General features: G+C 37.6%; 5 protein-coding genes and 1 pseudogene across 8 annotated transcripts; 2 read left to right on the top strand and 4 right to left on the bottom strand.

The window, feature by feature from the left end:
- The first annotated feature begins 434 nt into the window (after positions 1 to 434).
- Positions 435 to 7,564, top strand: RSH1 (RELA/SPOT homolog 1). 3 transcript variants are annotated; one of them, XM_086253442.1, is made up of 25 exons: positions 435 to 777; positions 1,047 to 1,237; positions 1,602 to 1,781; positions 1,900 to 1,965; positions 2,065 to 2,157; positions 2,243 to 2,374; positions 2,506 to 2,607; positions 2,693 to 2,770; positions 2,850 to 2,921; positions 3,009 to 3,116; positions 3,313 to 3,410; positions 3,800 to 3,860; positions 3,967 to 4,029; positions 4,127 to 4,183; positions 4,273 to 4,374; positions 4,527 to 4,685; positions 4,817 to 4,948; positions 5,076 to 5,162; positions 5,258 to 5,329; positions 5,446 to 5,532; positions 5,624 to 6,080; positions 6,425 to 6,486; positions 6,573 to 6,641; positions 6,729 to 6,879; positions 7,424 to 7,564. In XM_086253442.1, the coding sequence occupies exons 1-24, from the start codon at positions 753 to 755 to the stop codon at positions 6,831 to 6,833; spliced, it is 2,658 nt and encodes an 885-aa protein (XP_086109568.1). In that variant the 5' UTR covers positions 435 to 752; the 3' UTR covers positions 6,834 to 6,879; positions 7,424 to 7,564. The 3 variants fall into 3 exon arrangements, with proteins under 3 accessions (XP_086109568.1, XP_086109569.1, XP_086109567.1); XM_086253443.1 differs by having other exon boundaries at positions 7,368 to 7,487; XM_086253441.1 differs by lacking the exon at positions 7,424 to 7,564 and having other exon boundaries at positions 6,729 to 7,188.
- Positions 7,342 to 9,291, bottom strand: LOC147275498 (protein SEED AND ROOT HAIR PROTECTIVE PROTEIN-like). Its single transcript, XM_086253444.1, has 2 exons — positions 8,767 to 9,291; positions 7,342 to 7,676 (listed from the first exon to the last, which is right to left on the bottom strand). The coding sequence occupies exons 1-2, from the start codon at positions 8,969 to 8,971 to the stop codon at positions 7,342 to 7,344; spliced, it is 540 nt and encodes a 179-aa protein (XP_086109570.1). The 5' UTR covers positions 8,972 to 9,291.
- Positions 9,292 to 10,637: 1,346 nt separating this feature from the next.
- LOC147275497 (protein SEED AND ROOT HAIR PROTECTIVE PROTEIN-like) lies at positions 10,638 to 12,301 on the bottom strand (annotated as a pseudogene). The gene is made up of 2 exons (XR_015123780.1): positions 12,121 to 12,301; positions 10,638 to 10,991 (listed from the first exon to the last, which is right to left on the bottom strand). The product of XR_015123780.1 is annotated as a protein SEED AND ROOT HAIR PROTECTIVE PROTEIN-like (transcript).
- A 1,089-nt stretch (positions 12,302 to 13,390) lies between these two features.
- On the top strand, positions 13,391 to 14,967 carry LOC147275496 (ethylene-responsive transcription factor ERF071-like). Its single transcript, XM_086253242.1, has 2 exons — positions 13,391 to 13,986; positions 14,079 to 14,967. The coding sequence occupies exons 1-2, from the start codon at positions 13,803 to 13,805 to the stop codon at positions 14,795 to 14,797; spliced, it is 903 nt and encodes a 300-aa protein (XP_086109368.1). The 5' UTR covers positions 13,391 to 13,802; the 3' UTR covers positions 14,798 to 14,967.
- Positions 14,968 to 17,601: 2,634 nt separating this feature from the next.
- LOC147275495 (Disease resistance-responsive (dirigent-like protein) family protein) lies at positions 17,602 to 18,369 on the bottom strand. Its single transcript, XM_086254745.1, has one exon. It carries the CDS (start codon positions 18,347 to 18,349, stop codon positions 17,807 to 17,809), a length of 543 nt encoding a protein of 180 aa, XP_086110871.1. The 5' UTR covers positions 18,350 to 18,369; the 3' UTR covers positions 17,602 to 17,806.
- A 175-nt stretch (positions 18,370 to 18,544) lies between these two features.
- Positions 18,545 to 20,077, bottom strand: LOC147275494 (octanoyltransferase LIP2p, chloroplastic-like). Its single transcript, XM_086254744.1, has 4 exons — positions 19,790 to 20,077; positions 19,435 to 19,699; positions 19,203 to 19,353; positions 18,545 to 19,055 (listed from the first exon to the last, which is right to left on the bottom strand). The coding sequence occupies exons 1-4, from the start codon at positions 19,888 to 19,890 to the stop codon at positions 18,691 to 18,693; spliced, it is 882 nt and encodes a 293-aa protein (XP_086110870.1). The 5' UTR covers positions 19,891 to 20,077; the 3' UTR covers positions 18,545 to 18,690.
- Between the last annotated feature and the right edge of the window lie 3,087 nt (positions 20,078 to 23,164).

Here is a 23,164-nt window from a genome sequence, read left to right as displayed (position 1 = left end):
CAAAAATTTCATCAAATTTTAAGCAGCTGATGCAGCAGATTTCAGACAAGAAACCTAATGCAACATATAATATTTCATGTGTTAATAATAAATGAAGTTTAAAATGGAAGTAGTTATGAACTTATGAACAAACAAGGCAGTGTTGTATGTGTACAAAAATAAAATAATGGGAATTATTTTGATGTATTGGGGCAAAGATGGTAAATTCACAAAATTCAAAGGGCGTAAATTCCTTACCAACATACAAAAACGGTCTTTTCTCCGACGTGTCAACTTTTGGCGATGATGGCATAAAGTCCAAATATACTCTTCTCCACACCCTAACAATTTCGCTTAAAATCCACCTCACAGAAGAAAAAAAAAGTAATCAAAATCTAAAAAATATCTTTATCAAACGGCATTTGTGTGGCATTGGCTAAGCTCGATATCTCTCTGACTCTCTCTCTCTCTCTCTCTCTCTCTCTCTCTCTCTCTCTCAATTATCTGCTGGCGAAATTCTTAGTTTCAGTCCGTCGCTTATTTGTCCGAAACCGAACGTTTCGCGGACACCGCGTAACGCTCTCTCCGATTCCAAAGAATCTCTCCGATTCTCAGTTGAACAACCTCTCTATCTTATGAAACGCACGCGCTCTTGATTCTTGGTTGCCTAGAATAAGCTTTGGTATCTACTTTCTTCTCTCTGCGTTGCGTTCCTGCGTCTGTGTCGTTTAATGCTCAGTTCGATTCAATGAGATTGCTCTCTTTGATTACAAATGGCTTCCGCTTCTTCCATGTCAGGTATGTATCACTGCTCGCTTCCTTTGCTTGCTCATTCTGTACGACACTGAATGAATTTTGGATTTTCCTTGTATTTGAGCACATGGTTTAACCAAACCCTAGTGAACTTAGCCTAGTACTGCTATGTGGGAACGAGGACGATATGAAATGTGAAATTCTTGAATTCTTTTTCTACTGTTTTCTGAGCATCCAAACAGAGCATTAGTTCATTTAATTCACTATTTCTCTGGAGTTGATTTTGGAATTTTGGAATTCGTGAATTGTTGTAGTTTCTTTAGAATGCGTGAACGTATGTAAGCTACAGAAAGGGGACGGGAGTGGGAGATATGACTGTAGCGTGCTCTCGTGTGCGTGGAAAGCTCCGAGAGTCTTAACGGGGTTTCTTGCGAGCACAGCTCATACTCCTCAGTGTTCTTGGTTGTCGTATGCTCGGAATGGAAGAAGACACCGGATGAATTATGTAAGTTCTTTATGTAATTTGGATTAACTATCTGCCACTGGTTGAAACCCAAGATCATTGATTTCATTTCCTTTTTGCTTATCTTTGATTTTGGGTGCAAGTTTTTCTATTTACAACCTGGGATGCTGGCTTAATCCATAATTCCATATGCAGCATTCTAGTAGCAATCAGAATAAGCATAGTATCACCAAGCGGATAAATCTTCTAATATCCATGTAGTTTGGGGAATAGGGGGGGTGTAAAGCTGTGGTCTAGGAGCAGGATTGTTACTTGGTGTAGGTGCTTGTTAGTATTCTTTTCAAGAATCTTACTCATGCAATTCTCTATAAGCTTCTGAACTCTCCTACTATTGTACTCTGCGCAGAGATGTGAATCCTATAATGTAGGAGGTTGGTATTCTACTGAGGCTTCAGACTTTGTAGTTCTCGGAAAACTCTTTAAATCAGGTTTACTTCATGTTCCTTGTAAGAGATGGCAGCTGCACTGTTCTTCATCTTTGTCTTCAGATGCCTTTGATGAGGTTTCTCCTGAAAGATTGTGGGAGGTATGCTTTGATTATTGCCTAACTAGGCATCAATGGAAACTATAGTTATTTTCCTACAAACAGAGGTATTTTCTTTCGTATGGTTTGAGTTTTGTTGTCTGTAATCTAATTATCTCAGGATCTTAAGCCGACTATCTCATACCTCCCACCTCACGAACTGGAACTTGTCCATAATGCTCTTAAGGTCAGCTATATGCCTAACGAGAAATTTTAGTGTGGCTGTCTTGAAAATCCATTGAATTGGACTGGTGATTATACATGACAGTAGTTTTTGGTTGTATAGCTGGCTTTTGAGGCCCATGATGGTCAAAAAAGACGCAGTGGAGAGCCCTTCATCATTCATCCAGTTGAAGTTGCACGTATTTTAGGGGAACTTGTGAGTTGTGCAAAGTTAAGAATAAGCCCTTTCAGTATCTTTAATTGCATTCTACAACCAAATCTGAATGTATCTGTTGTTCCAGGAATTGGATTGGGAGTCTATTGCATCTGGATTACTGCACGATACAGTTGAGGATACCAATGTTGTTACTTTCGAAAGGATAGAGGAGGAGTTTGGCGCTACTGTGCGCCATATTGTAGAAGGAGAAACTAAGGTGCCTTTATATATCTATTGATTTAGAATCTTATATTTTTCATGTTTTTTCAATAGCTCCTGTAATGCCTCACAAACTTCCCAATTAATTTGGGCACACAGCAATTGAAAGTTCTTTCCATTTGTCTTTAGGTGTCAAAGCTGGGAAAATTGAAATGTAAGAGTGAACATGATTCTGTACAAGATGTGAAAGCAGATGACCTACGGCAGATGCTTCTAGCTATGACAGAGGAGGTGGATTTATTTTATTAACATTTTTTGTAAGTGCTGTATGTTATCAGCGAAATCCATTTGGAAACTAAAATAGGGGTTGTTCCAGGTCCGAGTTATCATCGTCAAATTAGCTGACAGACTACACAACATGCGTACTCTTTCACACATGCCTCCACATAAGCAGGTGATGTGTTGTCTGTTTAGAATTCATTGGTTATTTACTATTTAGCTGATATTATTTTGATGTTTTTTGTTTCGTTCAGTCCAGTATTGCAAGGGAGACATTGCAAGTCTTTGCACCTCTAGCAAAGTTGCTTGGGATGTATCAAATCAAGGTATACCAAATCATATTTTACTTTCTTATCTTGTGATGATGCTCCTCTTATTCCATTTCCTAGTAATGTATTGATTCTGTTTTACAGTTGGAACTTGAAAACCTTTCCTTCATGTACACAAACCCCGAAGATTATGCTAAGATCAAGAGAAGAGTTGCAGACCTTTACAAAGAACATGAGAAAGAACTTGTGGAGGTAATGCATTCATTCTCTTAGCAAGAATGTCTACAACTCTGCATGGTGGTTTAGGAAGATTACTGTTTGATTGCATGGTTTATGCGATTGAGATTCTCATAAAAAAAAAAAAACATTCTCAAGTTAAACTTTCTATGCTTCTAGGCATTGTGTTATCAGTGATTTTTGCTCATCAAACCTTAGTTCTTTGTGCTAGGCAAACAAAATTTTGGTGAAGAAGATTGAGGATGATCAGTTCTTAGAGCTGATGACTGTGAAAACTGAAGTTCGTGCTGTTTGTAAGGAACCCTACAGGTTAGTTCATAAATTCTACTACCATTTTCTCACTTACATATGGCCTGCTTGGTACGTCCTAACTCAGTTTAAGCATTATTATGACTTCATTGCATGCTTAAAGTCCATTGTTATCTGGAATGGAAAATGCAAGGACATTATTCAAAGATTTTTTCTGGGATTTTAAAATGACGTGGAACATGACCTCTCACTCTTGTGATCCTTCCTCTCACTCTTGTGATCCTTGTAATGAGATGTTGTGACTGTCATGCTTACTGTGTAATTCTTTGGGAGATCATAATTATCTGCTTTATATTTCATTAGTTACTTTTTCTCATGGTTTATTTTAACTGTTGTTATAAGGACTATTTCTCAGGCTAACATGGAGAGTTCTTGATCTTTACTTGCAGTATCTATAAAGCTGCGCTCAAATCTAAAGGTTCAATTAATGAGGTTAATCAAATTGCACAGGTTTGTTCTGATATTTACCTTGAACTAACTTGAAACTTTTGATGAGGACACTTCATGATGATTCATATTTCTTCATTAACTTATAACTTCTGTTTGTTATTACCAGCTTCGTATTATTATCAAACCAAAGCCATGCCTTGGAGATGGGCCTCTGTGCACCCCACAGCAGGTATATTCTTGTTCATGCCCAGAGATAGGGAATTCTTTACTTCACTCTGTACTTGATATGTCATCTAGCTTTCTTCTTATTGTTGTTTTCTCTACAGATTTGCTACCATGTGCTTGGGTTGGTTCATGGAATCTGGACCCCTATTCCTCGAACTGTGCGTATATGTCCTCCATTACTCTTGGAAGATCCAATTTAAGCAATAGCAGAAGTTTTTGGTACATTTACAATTATCTTTTCTGACAGATGAAAGACTATATTGCCACCCCAAAACCTAATGGCTATCAGAGTCTCCAGACAACTGTAATTCCTTTCCTGTATGAGAGCATGTTGCGGCTAGAAGTGCAGGTATTATCAGACGTTATTTTTTGAGCATGTTCCTATTTTCCCAAGCAGTTTATAATAAGGTTTTACCGAGTCGAATTTTATCTCGTCTTTTGGGTAAGTTCAGTTACTTGCTAGGTATTCATTTACATAAGTGGCTTTATCTGTTTGGGCAGATAAGAACAGAAGAGATGGATCTGATAGCTCAGAGAGGCATTGCTTCTCATTACAGTGGGAGAGTATTTGTTACTGGTTTAGTTGGCCGTACTATCCCTAATGGTAGAAGTTCAAGAGGGAAGACCGTATGCCTTAACAATGCAAATATTGCACTCAGGGTATTGTACCTACATTCATTACTAATTTATGATTTGTCGATAGTAATTTTTGTTGGAAGTTCTTAGTAGATCCTTTAATGTCCCATGACTTTGATATCAATCTCATGGATGAAGTCTCTTGTTTTCTGTAGATTGGCTGGCTCAATGCAATTAGAGAATGGCAAGAGGAGTTTGTTGGCAACATGAGCTCTAGAGAATTTGTAGAAACTATCACTAGAGATCTATTAGGTAGTCGTGTGTTTGTGTTTACTCCAAGGGGGGAGGTAAGTATTTTGATTGTTTCATGGGTGAGATTGCTATTATATTTAATAGGATGAGAAAAACATAAATCTTCACATATAAGACAATTTTGCTTTAATCTATTGATTGATATCTTTACAATATGTACAGATAAAAAATCTTCCTAAAGGAGCAACTGTTATTGACTATGCTTATATGATTCACACTGAAATTGGCAACAAAATGGTAGCAGCAAAGGTAAATTGCTTCCTTTTGACGGATATGTTCTTGCTCAATTTTAAATTTTTAGTCACTGTAAGGAATAAAACAGGGATCACTTCATTTCAATGCAGGTCAATGGTAATCTTGTTTCTCCTTTGCATGTACTTGCAAATGCAGAAGTTGTGGAGATCATTACTTATAATGTCAGTATTTTTCGACCATTATCTTTTCTTTGCCTTTCCTTAAATGTGTAGTACAACATGTACAAAATTCCATGCAAATTATCTAATGAGCTCATAATTTTTATTTTTTCCCTCAGTCACTTACCGGAAAATCAGCTTTTCAGAGGCATAAGCAGTGGTTGCAACATGCAAAAACACGTAGTGCCAGACACAAAATTATGAAAGTAGGCTTTGTCGGTTGGATCCTGATTCAATTTTATTTTTCCTGTTACTAGCTGCCTTGTTTTTAAAACAAAAATTTCTTCTTGTATGTAGTTCTTAAGGGAACAAGCTGCCCTGTCTGCTGCTGAAATAACAGCAGATAAAGTAATTGACTTCATTGCTGATTCTGAAGAAGAGAGTGAATCAGAAGAGCTCCCGAGTACCTCCAAAGGATACAAACCTATTTGGGAGAAAATGCTGGTGAATGTTGTAGAAATGTCATTGCCAGAACAAAGTTCTGTAGATCCCTTTCAAAATACAAATGGAAGTGCTTGGGTTCCCAAGGTGAACGGGAAACATAACAAACATGTTCAGCATGTAAGTTTGAAGGCTGAAGGGGAGCATTTGTCGCAGGGAAATGGTGTTGGCAGAATGTTACAAGCTAATATTCCAATGTACAAGGAAGCCTTGCCCAGTTTAGAAAGTTGGCAAGTCAGCAAGGTTGCCTCTTGGCATAATATTGAAGGGCACTCCATCCTATGGTTTTGCGTGGTTTGCATAAATCGAAAAGGTTAGCCTTTCCCTTTTTTATGTCTCGAGGTTTAAATCATAAGTGGCATATTGCTGCTAAGTGCTAGCTGAGATCCAACTTGTGCAAGTCAGCAGGCACCACTGAATTGCTTTTTCATGAGGATTTGCAAGAACACTAAACATCCTTTTGATAGATTTATTTCACTTCTAACGATTTACAAGAATACCCTGGACTAATTTTATTCCTCTGTACGCTATAATCTGATTTAGCTTCTTAGTGAGTCTACCAAGTAGCTTGTAGTCTAAATTTCTCATCATTATGGAGAAATAAATGTCTTCTGCCATACCACTCAACCTGTTTAAACTTTAAAATTATAATTTCAGGTATGATGGCTGAGGTCACAACAGCAATGGCAGCTGCAGGCATTACTATTTGTTCTTGTGTGGTGAGTGCTTGGAGCTGGTAATTATATGTTTTATATATTAATGCCTTCTCGTTTACTTCTGTAACACCTTTACCATCAATGACCAGGCTGAGATCGACGGTGAAAGGGGAATGGCTGTCATGTTATTTCATGTTGAAGGAAACGTGGAAAGTTTGGTAGTGTTTCAGACATCCATCTCTGAACCCCTTATTGTTTCACTTGGTGAATTTTTAGTCCTGACATGAGATTTTTTTACCCTGTAGGTTTTTGCTTGCTCAAGCATCGATATAATTCTAGGTGTTTTGGGATGGTCTACGGGTTGCAGCTGGCCTAGCTCAATGGATAGCCCCAGATTTCTTGAATGCTAATCATCGAGCCAGTGAAGCCATATCCACCCAGCCGTTGCAGGCATGGGTACGAAGTTTTGCCTTAAGAAAACTGAAATTTCAGCATGTTTAATAAAAGATTTTGCGTAATATGAGCTCTTAGTTTTCATCCATTTGTTGGACACTCTTAGCCAAATAAGCTGGCAGCATACAAATGAGCATAGTCTGAATTCAGGGCACTGTATAAATAGGAGGAGTGAATACTTAGGTTTAGTATATACACTTTTGTAAAGAAAGTTGTGAGGAGAGGACAGTGAAAGGTTCTACACAGAGGGTTGTATGAATCTTGCTATACATATTCTTTTTCTGTGGTCTTAGTTCTTCAATGCACGTATCACATATTTTGTTGTTGAAATGGCGTATTGTATTGCTTTGCCTAATTCTGCAGTGAAATTGAAATGCAAATTAAAACTATTAAGTGCCTCCCACACCTTCCATAATTAAATATATATATATATATATATATCAGGTCAAGGTACGCTTTGATCATTTAGTAACCATGATTGACTGGTTTAGGTTCTGATGTAAACAAGAAGGGCCCTACAGTATATAATTTTATGTTCTTGTCATAGAGGAGGCGATATGAAGCGAGTAGAGCGCCACCAATTCCGTTGTTTATGTTTGTGGGAACGTTACATGACTCCAATGGTGAGAGTTCAAGGAAAGCTTTGCACTGAGTGAGCTTCTTATTATTTTCAATCTCAGAAGGAGATAATGTGGCAAAGAAATAACCCTTCGCATCAGTTGCATCACTCAAGATGGTGACTGGTTCGGCTTCGAACCCATTTTCATCCACAGCCCCACATGTTATCCTGGCCACCGATCCTGATTAATTGTAATTTGTCAGAAATTAAGGGCTCGTTTGGTATCATTTTCTAAAAGTATTTTTGTAAAACATTTTTGCAAAATGAAAATGAGAAAATGAATTTACAGAAAATGAGAAAATGAAAATGAGAAATTGTGTTTGGTAACTGCATTTTCAGGCCTCCTCTTTTTCTCTCCCCCTATTCTTCATCTTCCCAAATACCCACACTGAGAGAGGCACATCAAAACCAACAAACAAACAAAAAATAAATTGTCCGTAAATGACACACACGTGGAAGGCAAGCTTATTACATATATACACTAGACGTATTGACTCTGAATTAATGCCTTTTTTGCCACCGTCTTCTTCTTCTACCTTTCTTCCCCAATCTCCTCATCCTCTCTCTCTCTCTCTACACATCCTAAAAATAAGATCTTGAGACCTCTGAATCAAGGTTTCTATCCAATGGACTTGTTCCTTGCCAGGTGACTTTTTGAACTCGGGCTGGCTTCTTCAATGGGCTGGAGTCTGGGCGGCAGAGAAAGAGGAGAGGGGTGAGGAGAGATAGTGAGGGGTTGGCTTTCTTTCACTGGGTGGGTTGGGTTTCGGGGTTGGGGCTGGGGTTGAGGAGGGGAGGTTTCGGTGGTGCTAGTGGTAGAGAGAGAGAGGAGAGGGGCGGGGAGAGAGAATGAGGCAGAGAGAGTGGCCGGCGGTCAAGGTTGGGGTCGGGGCGGTGATGGGGGTTGGGTTTCGCTGGGTTAGGGTCGGGAAGGAGAGGGGAGGGAGGTATGCGGGAGAGAGGGAGGAAGAAGAAGATAGTATGGGACGGAGGTCTATGGGAGAGGAGGAAGAAGAAGATAGTATAGGAAAAATAGAAAACAAAAAATAGAAAACGTCAAAATGACGTTTTCTGACTTACAGTGTAAAAGTTGAAAATGTTTTTAGAAAACATTTTCAATTATTTAGTAAAATAGGCCACCAAACATGTTTTCTGTCATTTTCATTTTTTGAAAATGAAAATGGGCATTTGAAAATGATACCAAACGGACCCTAAGATTTAAGAAAAGTTTCCATATGGGATTAAGAAATACTTGCAGGAAAGAGAAATACCTTCAAGTGGGATGGGTTTAGGGCCTGATTTGCAATAGACAAGCCCTTGAATGCCCATGATGGTTGATAGTAGGTTCTGTTTTTCTAGTTTGGGCTTCTCATAGTCAGGTTTTGGAACATACCCACCAGCACTAGCAGAAGCTGTAACCACCAGCACTGCCAAGACTAGCAAAGAGGTTGCAGAGAAGAAATGGTTAAAAGCCATATTTGTCAAGAAATTATATATTGAAGAAATGAAGTATGCTCAGAATGATAGATGGGTGATGAACTATATAGGATCATCATGGCCTTTTTGTATGGAAGAGCTAACCTTGTTCGTTATTATGGAATAAAAATATGTGTAGGGAAGAGCTAACTTGGTTGCACGATACATAACTAGGAGATAGAGATATAGTTCGAATCAAATAATTGAATGTAAGATCAGCTGAGGGGATTCAAATTATCTGCAATAACTGCAAAACTGTAAAGGCTTAACATCAAGCATGAGTTTAATTTTCCATGTCGTTTTTTATACAATGTATCTTCTTGAGTATTTGGTTTTGTTTGGATAAAGTTTCAAATTATTAATTAAATGATGGAAAAAATTAAAAAATTCAGGCCGACCAACCAGTTGACCTTGTCTGGATGCAACCACTAACCTCCCATCCACTGAAGCAACATTGCACGATTGTAGTATATAAGGAAAAATTACGTACGTAATTGTAAACAGGTACTCAATTGGGTTAAAATTTACAAATTTGAAAATTTGATCGTGCTGGGATTGGAATAAATAGAGCAATTTTTTTTTTTTTGGAGCCATTAATTGAAGTAATAGTGGTCAGTAAATAAGAAATGCATGGTTAGACACTAACTTAGACATCTCAGATTTGATCTATCTTGTCATATCACTATATGAGCCTTTGATCCTACATCGTTGACTTTATGGAAGGTGGTGATCAATACAATTTCCATGTAAAAATGATGACCGTATTTTCAACGACTAATGTATAGAATCATCAAACAATAATCACTGTTATACAATTACTGATTTACCATGCACCTTGCACATTTGACATACTCTTTCTTTTCTATCAGTTGCACTTTGACATACAAGTCCTATTTGAACTCCATGGTAATGATGTTGAAATCATCACCATCAGAACCTACTTTTGAAGAGTGAAAAGGAGGCGATTGAATATATAAATCATAAGCCCTTTGCCCAGTAAGATGTTTTTCATTAGTAAAACGATTTATGAATGCTTTACTGGTAACTGTGTGAGTGAAGAATGGATCTACCTCTCAAGTACTAGTGCTCTCTACATTTTTAGACCCTAATATATGTGTTTAACATAGTATTAGAATGCTTAATTAATGATTATAATGTTCCCTTTATAGTTTATATATACTTATAAGATACAAAAAGAATGATTTTACATATATAGAGTTAGAGATCATATAGAGATTACCTTCAATTGGGAAGTCTTTAAGGCCTGCATTATATAATTCTGAGCAAGTAGACTACTTGACAGAAGGTTAATTAATGGGACACTTAACGTGCTCATTTAGTCATTTGTTAGAAAACTCATAGTACGTACGTAGCGCGCGAGAGGCAAGATGTTTGAAATGTCAATGCATGTGGCATATATAAAAAGTACTATATATGTCCGATTGAAGTAAAGAGAATCAATTGCATTATATATGGCAATTCAAAATGGAAAAAAAAAGTACCTTATTAATAGAGCAAAGCTTATTACAAATCTCCCAAATGGCAGAGTATAAAACCTCTTACCAGTATGAAATTAAATTAAATATAATAATCAACCAACAACAACACTTAATGAAGAATAAATGAATTTCCTTAATTTCCCCTGGCCTTCCTCAAGTACTCCAAATTAGTAACCATTATTAGGGAGTGATTTAGGTTAATTCCGAGGTGTAGAAGAAGGGTCCCACAGAGTACAGCTTCATGTTCTTGGCAGTGAGGGTGCGATAGGAATTAAGCAGAGCACCACTAATTCCATGGTTAACATCAGTAGGGACTTTGCAGCTCTCCAATGGAGAATTGTCAAGGAAAGCCTTGCATTCTTTGAGCTTCCACTTTTTATCTTCAAGCTCTGAAATATAATTAGGTGACAATGTTGCAAAGAAGTAACCCTTTGCATCAGTTGCACCACTCAAGATGGAGAAAGTTGCAGTTTCGTACCCATGTTCATCCACACCCAAACATGTAATCCTTGCCACAGCTCCTACATTCGCAACATTGATTAAAAAACATCAATGAATAATTAGAATAAATTATTGATAATTGTTAATACGTATATTGATCAAGCAGAACTACGCATTATAGGAATGGAAACGACGAGACTTGAGTGATATCCGGATTGTTTTTTGCCTAGACGCGGGTTAAGAAAAAGGCTCAAGCAACTAGAATCACTTTCATAGGCCTGAAAGGTTTAGTGGATGAGACGGGACCCAAATGTGGGCTCGAAACCCAAAGGACCAAGACCATGTGGCGGGTTTGACGACCAATGGGCCAAGGCCGGTGAGGCTTGGTGACCCAGAGAAGCAAAGCTAGGCTAGCCTTGGCTTATACACGGATTGTAGCCTGTAATGGACCATGGGTTAGCACCCATAAATACGAGCGCTCGATATCATAAAGGCGCAAGGCCCAAATGGGCCTTGGTGCAATGAACGTGCGAGGCTAAAGATAGCTTAGCCTCGGCACTCAAGGAAGGCCTAGACCCTAATGATCTAGGCTTAGGGCCTTGTTGTAGGGGAGTCTCAGAGGCCCACACCCGAGGGATGCCTTGGGGAGGGGAGTGCTCTGGAGATGGCCCGGTACGTGTCGGCCCAAGATTTCACTTGGGGACCCATGGGGTCCCAAGTGGTGAAGTTTGTAGGCGGTTAGATGGAGTGGATGAGCTTCTTGATTAGAAGACCCAACTTGCGCAAGAGTAGGCCTAGGAGGAGACGTGTTCTACTTGAACAAAGAGTCATGGCCTATCCTAAGTTAGACTTAGGTGGTAAGCTATCAGGAATCCCAATTAGACAAAGACTATGAGACCCTTGACCATAATCACTATAAATAGGGTACACTATCTCTTAAGTATGATATACAACCCTAACTCTTTAAACTACTATGAAAATGTGATTATTGACTTGAGTATCAAAGGGTCCTTAGCCGGTACCACACTAGTGCCCCCTTACGCTTAGTGTTTTTTGTTCTAATGTGCAGAGTAGAATGAGAGTGATGTGGTGATTGATAGAGGCCTTGACGTGAAGGTCAGAGGATATGTTGATCGCATGACAAAATTTGTGCATCAACAATAATAATGTAAGATACATACATGCATATTAGATAGAATTAGAGATTACCTTGAATTGTGAAATTTTTAAGGCCTGACTTACACAGAACAAGGCCTTGAATGCCAATGATATTCTGTGGTAGTAGCTTTTCATACACTTGTGGTTTTGGACCAGAGCCATAATCAGTGGCAGAGGCAAGGACTAGCAATGACAAAAGAAGCATAGAGGTGGCAAACAGGAAACGGGTCATGAGATTAGCCATTGCTCTCCTTAACTACTTGTAGCGAGAGTGACTACCATATCCTTATATAGGAATGGAAATGGCTCAGCTCAACTTTATGAGGTCGATCCAGCTATAGTATCAGATTAGTTGATTAAATGTGTGATGCAAAGAGCTACATGGGTGCACGTTAGCAAGGAAAGCTTCAGCCCATGATGCTGGCGTTGGGTCAACGTGGGCGGTGGCCATGTATTGATTGGGCTGAGATTTCTGGGCCAACAGGGATTAACCACCCAAAGCCTCCCTAAGCCCAATACGTAATTTTCTGTTTGATATCTAGTTGTACCAAAAATATTGATAAACAAGAAGAAAAAGAAGTTCAATGATGGTAATGCACTAATGCCAAATTGGACTAGACCATCTCAAAGAGGTGCACATTAGGCCATTACAAAATTGACAGTCAATGTATGTGTAGCTACCATCATCAGCTACTTTTTCTGCTGATCAATTCAAAGTCTTATTCCCAACACCAGCTCCTTGACCACTTGGATATACGATGTGCTTAGCGGTTTCTCAACAACTAGTATTGCTAACACTCACTTATAATTTCTATAAATTATTTACCAACTTGGTTTAGCACCTTAAAGGTTCGATCTAATCTGTTACGTTAGTAAACTAATTAGAAGCACGAGTTAACCAGAGGATTTATTGATTAAAAAAATTGAAATTCGTAGTAAAAGTGAAGGGATACGACAGTAAATGCGGGGGATCCAATTTTGAATAATTGAGGATCCTATTCCAATTAGGATGAGCTTTGGCGGCCATAAATCATCTAAAATCCAATATATTAATTAATGCCCAATTGTTCTTTTATTATTCCACTTGCAATGTATTACTCAAGTATGATGTGCTTTTCTTCCTTTTTACATTTTAGTGGCTAATTCTACGTCATAGGCTCATAGCCAACGCTAGTTCAACTATGATGGTTGGTTATATTGCCTAAATTTGAGCACATTACTTTTTGTATTTATGCATTTAATCACAAATAGACCACCCTGGGAAAATTAGTCATATATTTAACAACAAATGAAACGTTTTACAGCTTTTACATCACAAATTAATCATTTGTTTTCCTGTTGTACCCTTTTGAGCTTTGTAGCAGCAGAGTCACGTTGATCATCACAGCCTCGTAGTCACAGAGTGTACGCGTTGCAAATATTGACCATGCAACCATTGGCATGCAAATTAAGGACCACCTGGCACTTAGAGCTGTACTCAAACAGAGAAAGAGTTAACCTTGGAAGCCACGCAAGACCCCATAAGATTTAATTAATGGTAAGAATGCTAGGTAATCCTAGGAAGGTTCCACATATCACATGCCATAAAACCAGTGTCAATTGTCCTGGTACAAAAACCCCCTCCTCCCTCTTCATTTCTTACTCATCCTAAAACCCTTTCTGAGTTTTTTGATATCTCTCTCATTATTTATTTTCACCCATCTTATTTCTCATTTCTTTCAACAAAATCTCCAATGTGTGGCGGTGCTATAATCGCTGACTTCATCCCTCGAAACCGAGGCCGTCGTGTCACCGCCTCTGACATATGGCCCAATTCACCCTTCGCTAAGCTCAACCCCAACGATTTCTTTGACTCCAATCTCAGCCTAACAAGTCATAATGACTCACCCCCAAGAAAAAGATCCCAACCCACTTCAGGTACGCTCTTCTTTGTTCTATATCTTTATTTTTCTGTAAGCTAAAAGATGAAAATTCTATTTGGGTTCTGAGCGTGGAATTTTTACAAACAGTTGATGTGCAAGAAGAGAAGCCCGCCAAGAGGCAGAGGAAGAACCTGTACAGAGGCATCAGGCAGCGTCCATGGGGCAAATGGGCCGCCGAGATTCGTGATCCAAGAAAAGGGGTTCGAGTTTGGCTTGGTACCTTCAACACCCCTGAAGAGGCAGCCAGAGCTTACGACAGGGAGGCTCGCAAAATCCGCGGCAAGAAAGCCAAGGTCAATTTCCCTAACGAAGACGACGACGACGACTGTCCCACCCTAACCCATCTAAGAAACCCCAATCCTCCTCTGTTTCAGCCCAACAGCCATGTCCCAAAAAGCTTTGATTTTGGATTTTGTTCTGATATAAACCAGACTGAAACATTTCCCTCCAATGGGTACTCCATGGGGGTTGTGAATGCTGACCTTATTTCTGGGAAAGAAAACTATGGGTCTGGTTCAGAGGGCGCTTACTCTTCGACTGGGTTACTGGGTTGCAATCAGAATGGTGGGGAGGAAATGAAAGAAGGGAAATTGAGTGCAGCAGCTATTGAAGAGGCTGAAATGCAAAAGCTTTCTGAGGAGCTAATGGCGTACGAGAACTACATGAAGTTCTATCAGATTCCATATCTGGATGGGCAGTCCACAGTGACACCCTCGAATCCTCCAGCTCAGGTTGGCGTGGTTGGTGACCTCTGGAGCTTCGATGACGAGGTCGTTTCTGCTTCTGTGACCTCACTGGCTCTGTAATGGTGTTGTTGTTTAGTTTTTGGGTGGTTGTAAATTGGGTCTTGGGGTGGAATTGACAATTTTCATCATTTGTTTCTTGCTTATTAGGCGTTTAATTTTTGCTTAGTTTATGTTTTGTTTGTTATTAGTTTATTACCCAAATCCAAATACAACTGTGTTTACAATTTTCAATTTACTAATTTCCTATCATCTTCCTTCATTTTTTTATTTTTTCTTTTTTCTGAATCTCTTTCATTATGTTTAATTGATATAGACTTATATGTGCGCTTTAAAAAGTGATTGCTAACAATTCTTCGTCTTTCTCCTTACTAGGTGAAGGAGGAGATCACCAAAACAACATAGGTAGTGCGCATTTTGTCATATTTCGAATTTTTATCCAACTCGAATTTTAATGGATTATGTAAATAAAAAAAGTTTATGTAAATCCCAATTCCCAACCCTCTATATAGTTATTTTGATGAGTTATACTAAATTATGAAATTTTATTTACTAGATTTTCGTCATTATATATAGTCTGCATAGCATGAATAGTAGAATTGGCAAATTTCTACACGTAGAGTGCAAGTGGTTGTTGGGAGTTTGCGAATCTCATTCCCAGCGGCGCTGCTGGTTTCCTTTCCAGTTTCCAGCTTTCGTTTTTTCCTGAGATGATGGGCCCATCATGGGGCTGTGGGCGCCTACAGAATACACATTCCGCCTTTACAAACTTGTACGTTACTCCTGCCAAAAAAAAAAAAACTTGTACGTTTCTAAAATTTGTCCCATATCGTACGTTTCTTGTACTACCAATACCATAAAGACCACGTTAACAATGTAGCGCGCGTAACACCTGAGATTGTTTCCAAAAATTAAAATAAAAACAAAAATGATTGAATTTGATATATAACCAAGTCAAGCAAGCAACAGAGCTATTAAAATGTGTTAAATATGATTATTAAATGTGTTGTTTTTCATTATCATCATGTTAAGTCCCTTATCTGATGAGTTCAATATAACAGTTACCAGATTAATGGTTAAGTCCCTTATCTGATGAGTTCAATATAACAGTTACAGGGCTCCTAGTTTAGGCTTTTGTAACTTGTTGATGCAAAAATCCGTAAGAGAGATGCAACAACTTAAAATGGATGATCTGACTGATTGGAAGTCTTGTTGGATGATGAGTTGGATGTTGTTTTGAGATGATCAGGAGAATAAGAAGAACAATGTAAGATCTTCTGGGTTATTCTCAGATGGTTGTGTATTTTTTTTGAGTGGTACTTTGTGTGGGAAAAATGTGAATGTGTGTCTTTGAGCATGGCTGAGCATTTATAGGCAAAAGAAGTAATAAACGTTAAGTTACCTGCATGAAGATGGATGGTTGAGGCAAAGCCACGCGTTCGGTCATGAACAGTAGCATGCACAGCTACCCACCTAATAGTCATGACTGTGAGCTGGGAATGTTTCATCTGTCATAGAGCTATGTCAGGGATATTCGAGTATGGCGGTTCATCCCAACTTCGATCTTCTAGGATGGCGGTGGGGTCTGAGCCGAGCTAATTACAGATATTTTACACGCGCGGGTATGAAACAGTATATTTGTTCGGATCAGACCTGGATGAACTGGTTCATAAGGGTCCAATGAATAGTGTAACGACTGTCTTCGATGGTAATCTGTTGTCACTAGATCTTTTTGAGAAGATGATCATCATATGACGAGCCAAATCGACCTGAGATCCAAGAAAAGATGAACACTCAAATTCTTAAAAAATCCCAAGATCGGTTCGGATTGGGTATGAGGGACTTGTTGAGATGAGCCGATCCGAACTGACAATAAATGTGTTGTTGAGCTGGCATGATAACATAAAAGTTTAAGTCTGATTCAGTTGACCATTGAACAGTAAAAGTTGAAAAATGGTCTGACCAGCCACGTGTTGATCTGTGATTGGTTGTTAAATCCACGCGAATTTATCCATAAACATAACCCAAGCTCCACCAATCCAGAAATTATTTCGAGTGTTACAAATATGCAATTGGCAATTTGGCATTCTCCCTTTCAAGTTTGCAGGAACTTCGAAAGTACTTGAATTGCTCAAAGAAACAACTCTGCAGCTTATCCCTTGTAGAATGAATTTCCAACACTGAAAATAATACAAATTTAAGGAAGCTAGCTCTTCTGACAAATGTAGTAAAAAATATTTCAAGTAATGCTTGCTTCTCTTCTCTTTAACCTGTAACTACCAACACAATGAGATGGTCTAAAATATATCAATAATCCATAGGGCTATTTGTAATCTAGCTCCATGTCAACACACACAGTCTCATGATTGTCATAACCAGTGAAAAAGGTTCTTGAAACTAGTGTTCTTCATTAGGTTCTATCACAAATGATGAGAAATCTGCAATTCACACATTTGTAAAGTTAAACAAACGAGAAATTAAGGAAGAAAGCAGAATTAATGCATCTCCAGCTTGCTATTTGTATACACTAAACATGATGGACAACTTAAGAAGGACCATCAAGAGGCTTATCAAGTTCCTCGTCAACCATATTACTGTACACTCTACAGAATGAAGGTTTCTATTGGGAATTGGGATATCACAACAGCAAAAGTTACAGGCCAACTTATTAGTTATATGAAGAGATCAAGGTAAGCAGAAAGAATCGAAATTTTGAAATCAATCCATCACTGCATCAATAAAGCTGATTTTTCAATCAAGAAGGATCAATATGTGACCATCAGAGAGTTTGTTGGAAACAAAATAAAAACTGAAATAACTGTATATTGAACATCATATGGTAAAACTAAATGGGGGGTTTTTCTTAATACCTTTCTGAATACAATGCCAAAACTCACGAAGATGGAAATTAGAAGGAGCATGTAAGTCGTGATTAATAACATCCTTGGACATAATTTATAATTGGGCTTTAGACTTTGGTCTCTCATGGCAAGAAAGAATGAATTATTAGGTATTACAGAGCAAGAACATGCAGAAATGAAGAGAGAGCATTTCAGAACGTGATCATCTTCATCATCCTAGAACTGTCCGAGACTGATTGGGAAATCTAAGCTGCAACTTTACATGATAAGTGGCATCCACACCCAACGATTGCTGATCCGTCTGAGCAAACACAGCAAGTCCTCGAGCAAAAGCAAAAGATCCCGTTCCTCCCATCACAGTAAGTTGCTCTATGTCTTTACGCGAAACATGCTTGGCCTCAACACCAAGGCTACCCGAATACTCAGGCGTGTGAAAGGTGAGATAGATTATATTGAATGCCGAGTGTGCAAATTGGTCCATGGGGATAATGAAACCTTGGGCTTTTCCGACTACCCGAGAAGTGTTCTCAGGCCCCTCCGTGAGCATGCGGTGGAAGATGAACGCTCCCGTGTCTGATTGTGCCACGGATTGCGCATTGGAGCTTGCAATATGTGGTTGCTGGATGTACAGGGAAAGGGCCAGCCAAGGTGGTGATGGGTTTCTTTTGGGAAGTGGTGAAAGCAAAGCCAAGAGAATTACTGCCAGTGTCGCCAACAAGACTGCAGTGCAGAATATGATCCTAGGCAGCATCATTCATTCATGCATTGAAATTAATTTGAAGTGGTTACTTGGATATTATGTCTCTTAAGAGACCATTTAATACATAATTTCCATTGTTGTTTTGGCCAACTAATCCACTTTGGGAGCTCCTCAACCAAACCAATATATATCAAACATGTTTTGTGCTACGTACTTTCACATTATCAGTTGAAAATAATAAAAGCCAATACCCTACCTGTCCCAATATCAATTTAAAATAATTTGACATCAATTCTAGTCTTACAAGTTACAATAACATCCATTGTGAGTTCTTATTCCAACCTGAATTCATGCAATTATCAAACTATAGCATTTCCTTTAGAGGGCTCAATCCCTCAACTAAATTCGTTTAGTTCCTCTTTGAGAGGGCTTACAGGTTCGCTTTCTAGAGACTCCAACCTTGAGATGGTTTCATAATTGATTCTAACCTGAAAAACTTCTGAAAACTCATTGATCAAAGATTTACAAGTAATATCAAGTAGCTGGCCATCATCAGGATCAGGTAGATGCGCTTTTCCACCATCGGCGGATGACTGAAACTCCCCCAGCAACCCCCTAATGCTCCCAACCTGATAGTCTCGTAACCCGCAAGGTACTATCCATTGAAAAGGGGTTAAATCTGTGGTGACATTCACTGCTAATCCGTGATATGTTATCCACTGAAACACTCGTATTCCGATGGCTGCCACTTTTTGGTTTCCTGAAGAGAAGTTAAATCCAAGAATCAAACAAACAATGCATTTTTTTTGGTAAGATGGGGGCCTAACGGCCCAACAAACAATGCATTTTAACAAAACTAAACACCAGTTAATGGAAGCAGAAGCATCATGTCTTTCATAAGTCATACCATGCCAAACACCAGTTAAGCCCTCAAGCCGAGATGCCTTGATGGAAAATGTGTTTGAAAGAGCACGAATGATCACCTCCTCAAGTGACCTGAGGTACCAATGAAGATCCATCTTGTGATTTCGGAGATTCATAATCGGGTACATAACAATCTACAGTGCAACCAATATGCATCATATCAAGTGTTATATATCTAACAGAAACTGACCCTCTATAAATGAACAATTATTCACCTGACCAGGACCATGATATGTAACCTCGCCGCCGCGTTCGGTTCGATAAACTTGGAAAGGCGCGTTCTTGAGGTCAAAATTGAGGAAGTGTTCCGAACTAGCAGTGCCCAATGTGTACACAGGACGGTGCTGAAGAACAAACAGCGAGTCTGGGCAACCCTCATTCCTCCCAATCAGAGCCTTTTTCTCCTTTACTATGCTCTTCTGCCAAGACCACGCCTGAGAGTATGGAACATGCTCCTTGTACAAATTGAAGCACTCGCACCTGCACAATTCCGAGTTGACCCGGTGAGGTGAGTTCCATGGGAATTGGCACGGTAGGTGTATGTGAAAATGCGCGACTAAGAAAACTCACGATGAGAGAGATTGGATTCGCCCAGAGAGAGACTTGCGCGGATGCTTATGAATTGGGTATGATGGGATTGAGCCGACACAGTGAGTCGCCGCGAGAGTCATGTTTTATGATGTTTGTAATTTGGTGAAAGAAAACTCTTAATTCTTAGATAAACACAACGCAAGCATATGAACAAGAATGCTTATATCAATCTAAAAGACTCCAGAAATTAAAATTTGATTTGCAGCTTCAGAATCTCTTATATATTCTAGTTTGTATCGAAAGAAAGACATAGGAAAGGGGAACTAGGCAGGCGGTCCATTTGTTTAATTAATGCTTTCTGGCATGTAAATGTTTTTTTTTTTTTTTTTAGTCAAAAGTAGGGGTGGGCGCGGTGCAGTTCAACTCATTTTTTCCCTGGAACCGTGCGCCGCGCCGGACATTAATACACGGTGCGGTTCGGTGCTTAAAACCGTGAAAGAAATAAAAAAACAAAACAAAACCATTCAAGGTGCGGTGCGGTTCTCCACCGCAGTTCTGGGCCTAATGGGCTATTATTCAGATTAGCACTTTTGGACTCACATTTATTTTTTTTAAGCCTAAGCCCAATTATTTAATGATGTAAACACATCCTAATTAACAAGTTTTGGCAACAAAAAAAAAATTTACAAGTTAATTCAATGAATTTAACCAAAAAAACTCACACATTAAACTTTGTTTAACTTGCTTAGTACTTAAAACTTAAAAATTAAAAACAAAATCAATTATACAAGTATACAACCAATGACTACAACTACAAGTTAAGAACCTGCTTAAAACAAAGTTACTAACTTACTAGTTACTACAAGTGATAAATCTTATATGGCATATACCCTATACACTTATATAGTATATAACTATATATTATACCCTAGAACTATAAACAATTAAAAATTTTAGTATATAGAGTATAAACTATAAATAATATACTAATTTTTTTTATATAGAATATAAAGAATATACTAATTTTATTATATAGGGTAATGGGTATAACTAAAATTATATACTAAAATATTATTAATCTATTATTATATTATATATCTAGAAAATAGGTCATAGGGTTATATAAAATATATTTTAGGGTCTAAACCCTAAAATATAGCTACGTTAATATTGATTCTAATATTTTATTAGGGTTTATGGTCTAAAGTGTATAAAAATGTGTACAAAAAGTGTATAAAAAGTATATAATAATGGTTAAATATATATAAAAATATATATATAATGGTGTATATATGTATAAAAATAAAAAAATATATATAGTTTTTGCAAGTATGTGGTTCGGTTCGGTTCGGTGCGGTTAAATAAGGTGTGGAACCGAAGAGAACCGGTGCGGTTCGGTTTTTTTGGCGATGTTGATTTTTTTTTGTCAACGCGATTTTTTGGTAGTGCAGTTCGGCCGGTTTTGGTGGTGCGCGGTTAAAATGCCCACCCCTAGTCAAAAGGCATGTAAATGTTTGATTTTTGATATAAGCAAAGAACAAGTTGTACTACACCCCTGCCTTGTTATCAACTTATGATCCACGCACATGTGAAAAAGGAAGTGGAAAAAGGAAAGAAATGAAATTGAGAAACCAAATGCTTGCAAGTTGTAAGACATTTTAGTACCAATTTTACTAGTTTGCAATGGCATGCTTCTGTTGTAGACTTGTAGTGTTTCATTAATGAGAAATACTTGTTCAGAATTAAATGACTAAATAATTATTACATACATATTAAGTGTAATCAAGTGTAAACATTGTGCCAACAATCAATGTGTTGTCCTTTCTTTCTCTTGATCATCCTTTCACATAAGACCTGCAATTCATGGAAAATAAAATAAGCAATATATCAAGGAGCTAGTCATAAATTCATGTAAATGCATCTTCCCCATCAAGATATATCAAATACAAAATATTTTCAAACCCTGCAACAAAATCAAACATGTTGATCCATCAGTAAATTTGAGCGCAATTGAATCTAGAAACGGTTAATTATGATATGTATTGAAGAGAAGACTTGAAGAAGAAGAAATCTTCCTTAAGATAGAAATTTTGTGTATATTGTATGATAATTAAATTTTCTAAAGAGAGAAAATTCATACAAAAGTTATGTTAATTAGGAATTTTAGTCATTATATATCATAAATATCATATTAATTAAACAATGAATTCTATATATATATATATATATATATAATAAACAATGTATAAAAATATGAACAACAAAAGAATATTAAAGTCTAGCTAGCTTGTGAATTTAAGAAAGGCATGACAATCGTTGTTCTAAAGCCGTAGACACCTCCCATGCAGGTTATGGCATTTTTAATGATATGTACACCAAATTTATGCGATATGGCCAAAAAATAATAAAAACATATCAAAAATTAAAAGAATAATAATAAGAAATAGAAATAAAACAAAACAAAATCTTTTTGAGAACACTCTGCAGTGAATATGTAAATATTATTAAATATGTCACGTAAGCTATGTCTAGTGTGGCATTTAACATTTTTTGGGACATAAATTTTGATAGATATGCTATATTGTAAGTTTTTGTTAATTAACGAATAAAATTGTTTTTCTTTTTAAATTTGTTCGTGGATCAATTTAAAATACCCCTTATAATTAGTTTATAGAGTTTTTTTTTTTTTTTTTTCAATTTTGGTACCTTAACTTTGGGCCTCGTCCCAAGTATCTAAACTATTATTTGTCTTAATTTCATATCTAAATTTTATTTTGTTCTAATTTAGTATATAATATGACTTTTTCAAATAAGACATCAAAATTAGGGGCATTTTAGTCAACCTAAGATTGTGAAAATACCAAATTGACCTTGAGTATAAGATATGTCCAACACATTGACCAAATTTTGTTAGTATTTTTTAACAACATAAAAGTTTAGGTATAAAATTAGGATATATAATAATTTAGATACCTAGTTGGGATAAAGCCCCAAATTCAGATACCAAAATTGAAAAAAAAAAAACCCTATAGTTGATATATTTGTACTTGAACTTTTTATTTTATTTTAGCGTTGGACATTGAATGTGAATATGTCCTGCAAGTTAAAAGTGGAACGGTGGAACCCTTTAATATTACAAGCCACTTGTAAATATATATGATAGAATTTGAGCATCCAATCCAAAATCAATTAGCAATGGGTAGAGAGACCCAAGATCTTATAAGCAGACATGCTAAGTTCTAATTTTCCGGTGCGGAACATCATTCCACATTACTCTCAACATGTCCCCGCACGTGTGAGGAGATTTTGAGCCTAACACGTGAACAAATTGTATTGGATGACGTGGGAGTACGTGTGGTCGTTGGGCCTTATACACAAATAATTAAGCTCTGATACCATGATAGAATTTGAACA

The sequence above is a fragment of the Dryas octopetala genome, chromosome 8 (assembly GCF_963921425.1).
Source record: "Dryas octopetala chromosome 8, drDryOcto1.1, whole genome shotgun sequence".
In the NCBI taxonomy this organism is placed as follows: Eukaryota; Viridiplantae; Streptophyta; class Magnoliopsida; order Rosales; family Rosaceae; genus Dryas; species Dryas octopetala.
This window is presented reverse-complemented; position numbering and strand designations above follow the sequence as displayed.

What these genes read in the sequence shown, in the direction of transcription:
- LOC147275498 (XM_086253444.1), bottom strand. Translation starts at nt 8,971, where the DNA reads ATGGCTTTTAACCATTTCTTCTCTGCAACCTCTTTGCTAGTCTTGGCA. An exon ending in TAAACCCATCCCACTTGAAG is followed by an intron (nt 7,677 to 8,766) that starts GTATTTCTCTTT and finishes ACAATTAATCAG; the next exon opens with GATCGGTGGCCAGGATAACA.
- RSH1 (XM_086253442.1), top strand. Translation starts at nt 753, where the DNA reads ATGGCTTCCGCTTCTTCCATGTCAG. An exon ending in TTGTAGAAGGAGAAACTAAG is followed by an intron (nt 2,375 to 2,505) that starts GTGCCTTTATAT and finishes ATTTGTCTTTAG; the next exon opens with GTGTCAAAGCTGGGAAAATT. An exon ending in CTCTGTGCACCCCACAGCAG is followed by an intron (nt 4,030 to 4,126) that starts GTATATTCTTGT and finishes TTTTCTCTACAG; the next exon opens with ATTTGCTACCATGTGCTTGG.
- LOC147275494 (XM_086254744.1), bottom strand. Translation starts at nt 19,890, where the DNA reads ATGACTCTCGCGGCGACTCACTGTGTCGGCTCAATCCCATCATACCCA. An exon ending in CATATCATGGTCCTGGTCAG is followed by an intron (nt 19,354 to 19,434) that starts GTGAATAATTGT and finishes GTTGCACTGTAG; the next exon opens with ATTGTTATGTACCCGATTAT. An exon ending in CTTAACTGGTGTTTGGCATG is followed by an intron (nt 19,056 to 19,202) that starts GTATGACTTATG and finishes ACTTCTCTTCAG; the next exon opens with GAAACCAAAAAGTGGCAGCC.
- LOC147275496 (XM_086253242.1), top strand. Translation starts at nt 13,803, where the DNA reads ATGTGTGGCGGTGCTATAATCGCTGACTTCATCCCTCGAAACCGAGGC. An exon ending in AAGATCCCAACCCACTTCAG is followed by an intron (nt 13,987 to 14,078) that starts GTACGCTCTTCT and finishes TTTTACAAACAG; the next exon opens with TTGATGTGCAAGAAGAGAAG.
- LOC147275495 (XM_086254745.1), bottom strand. Translation starts at nt 18,349, where the DNA reads ATGATGCTGCCTAGGATCATATTCTGCACTGCAGTCTTGTTGGCGACA.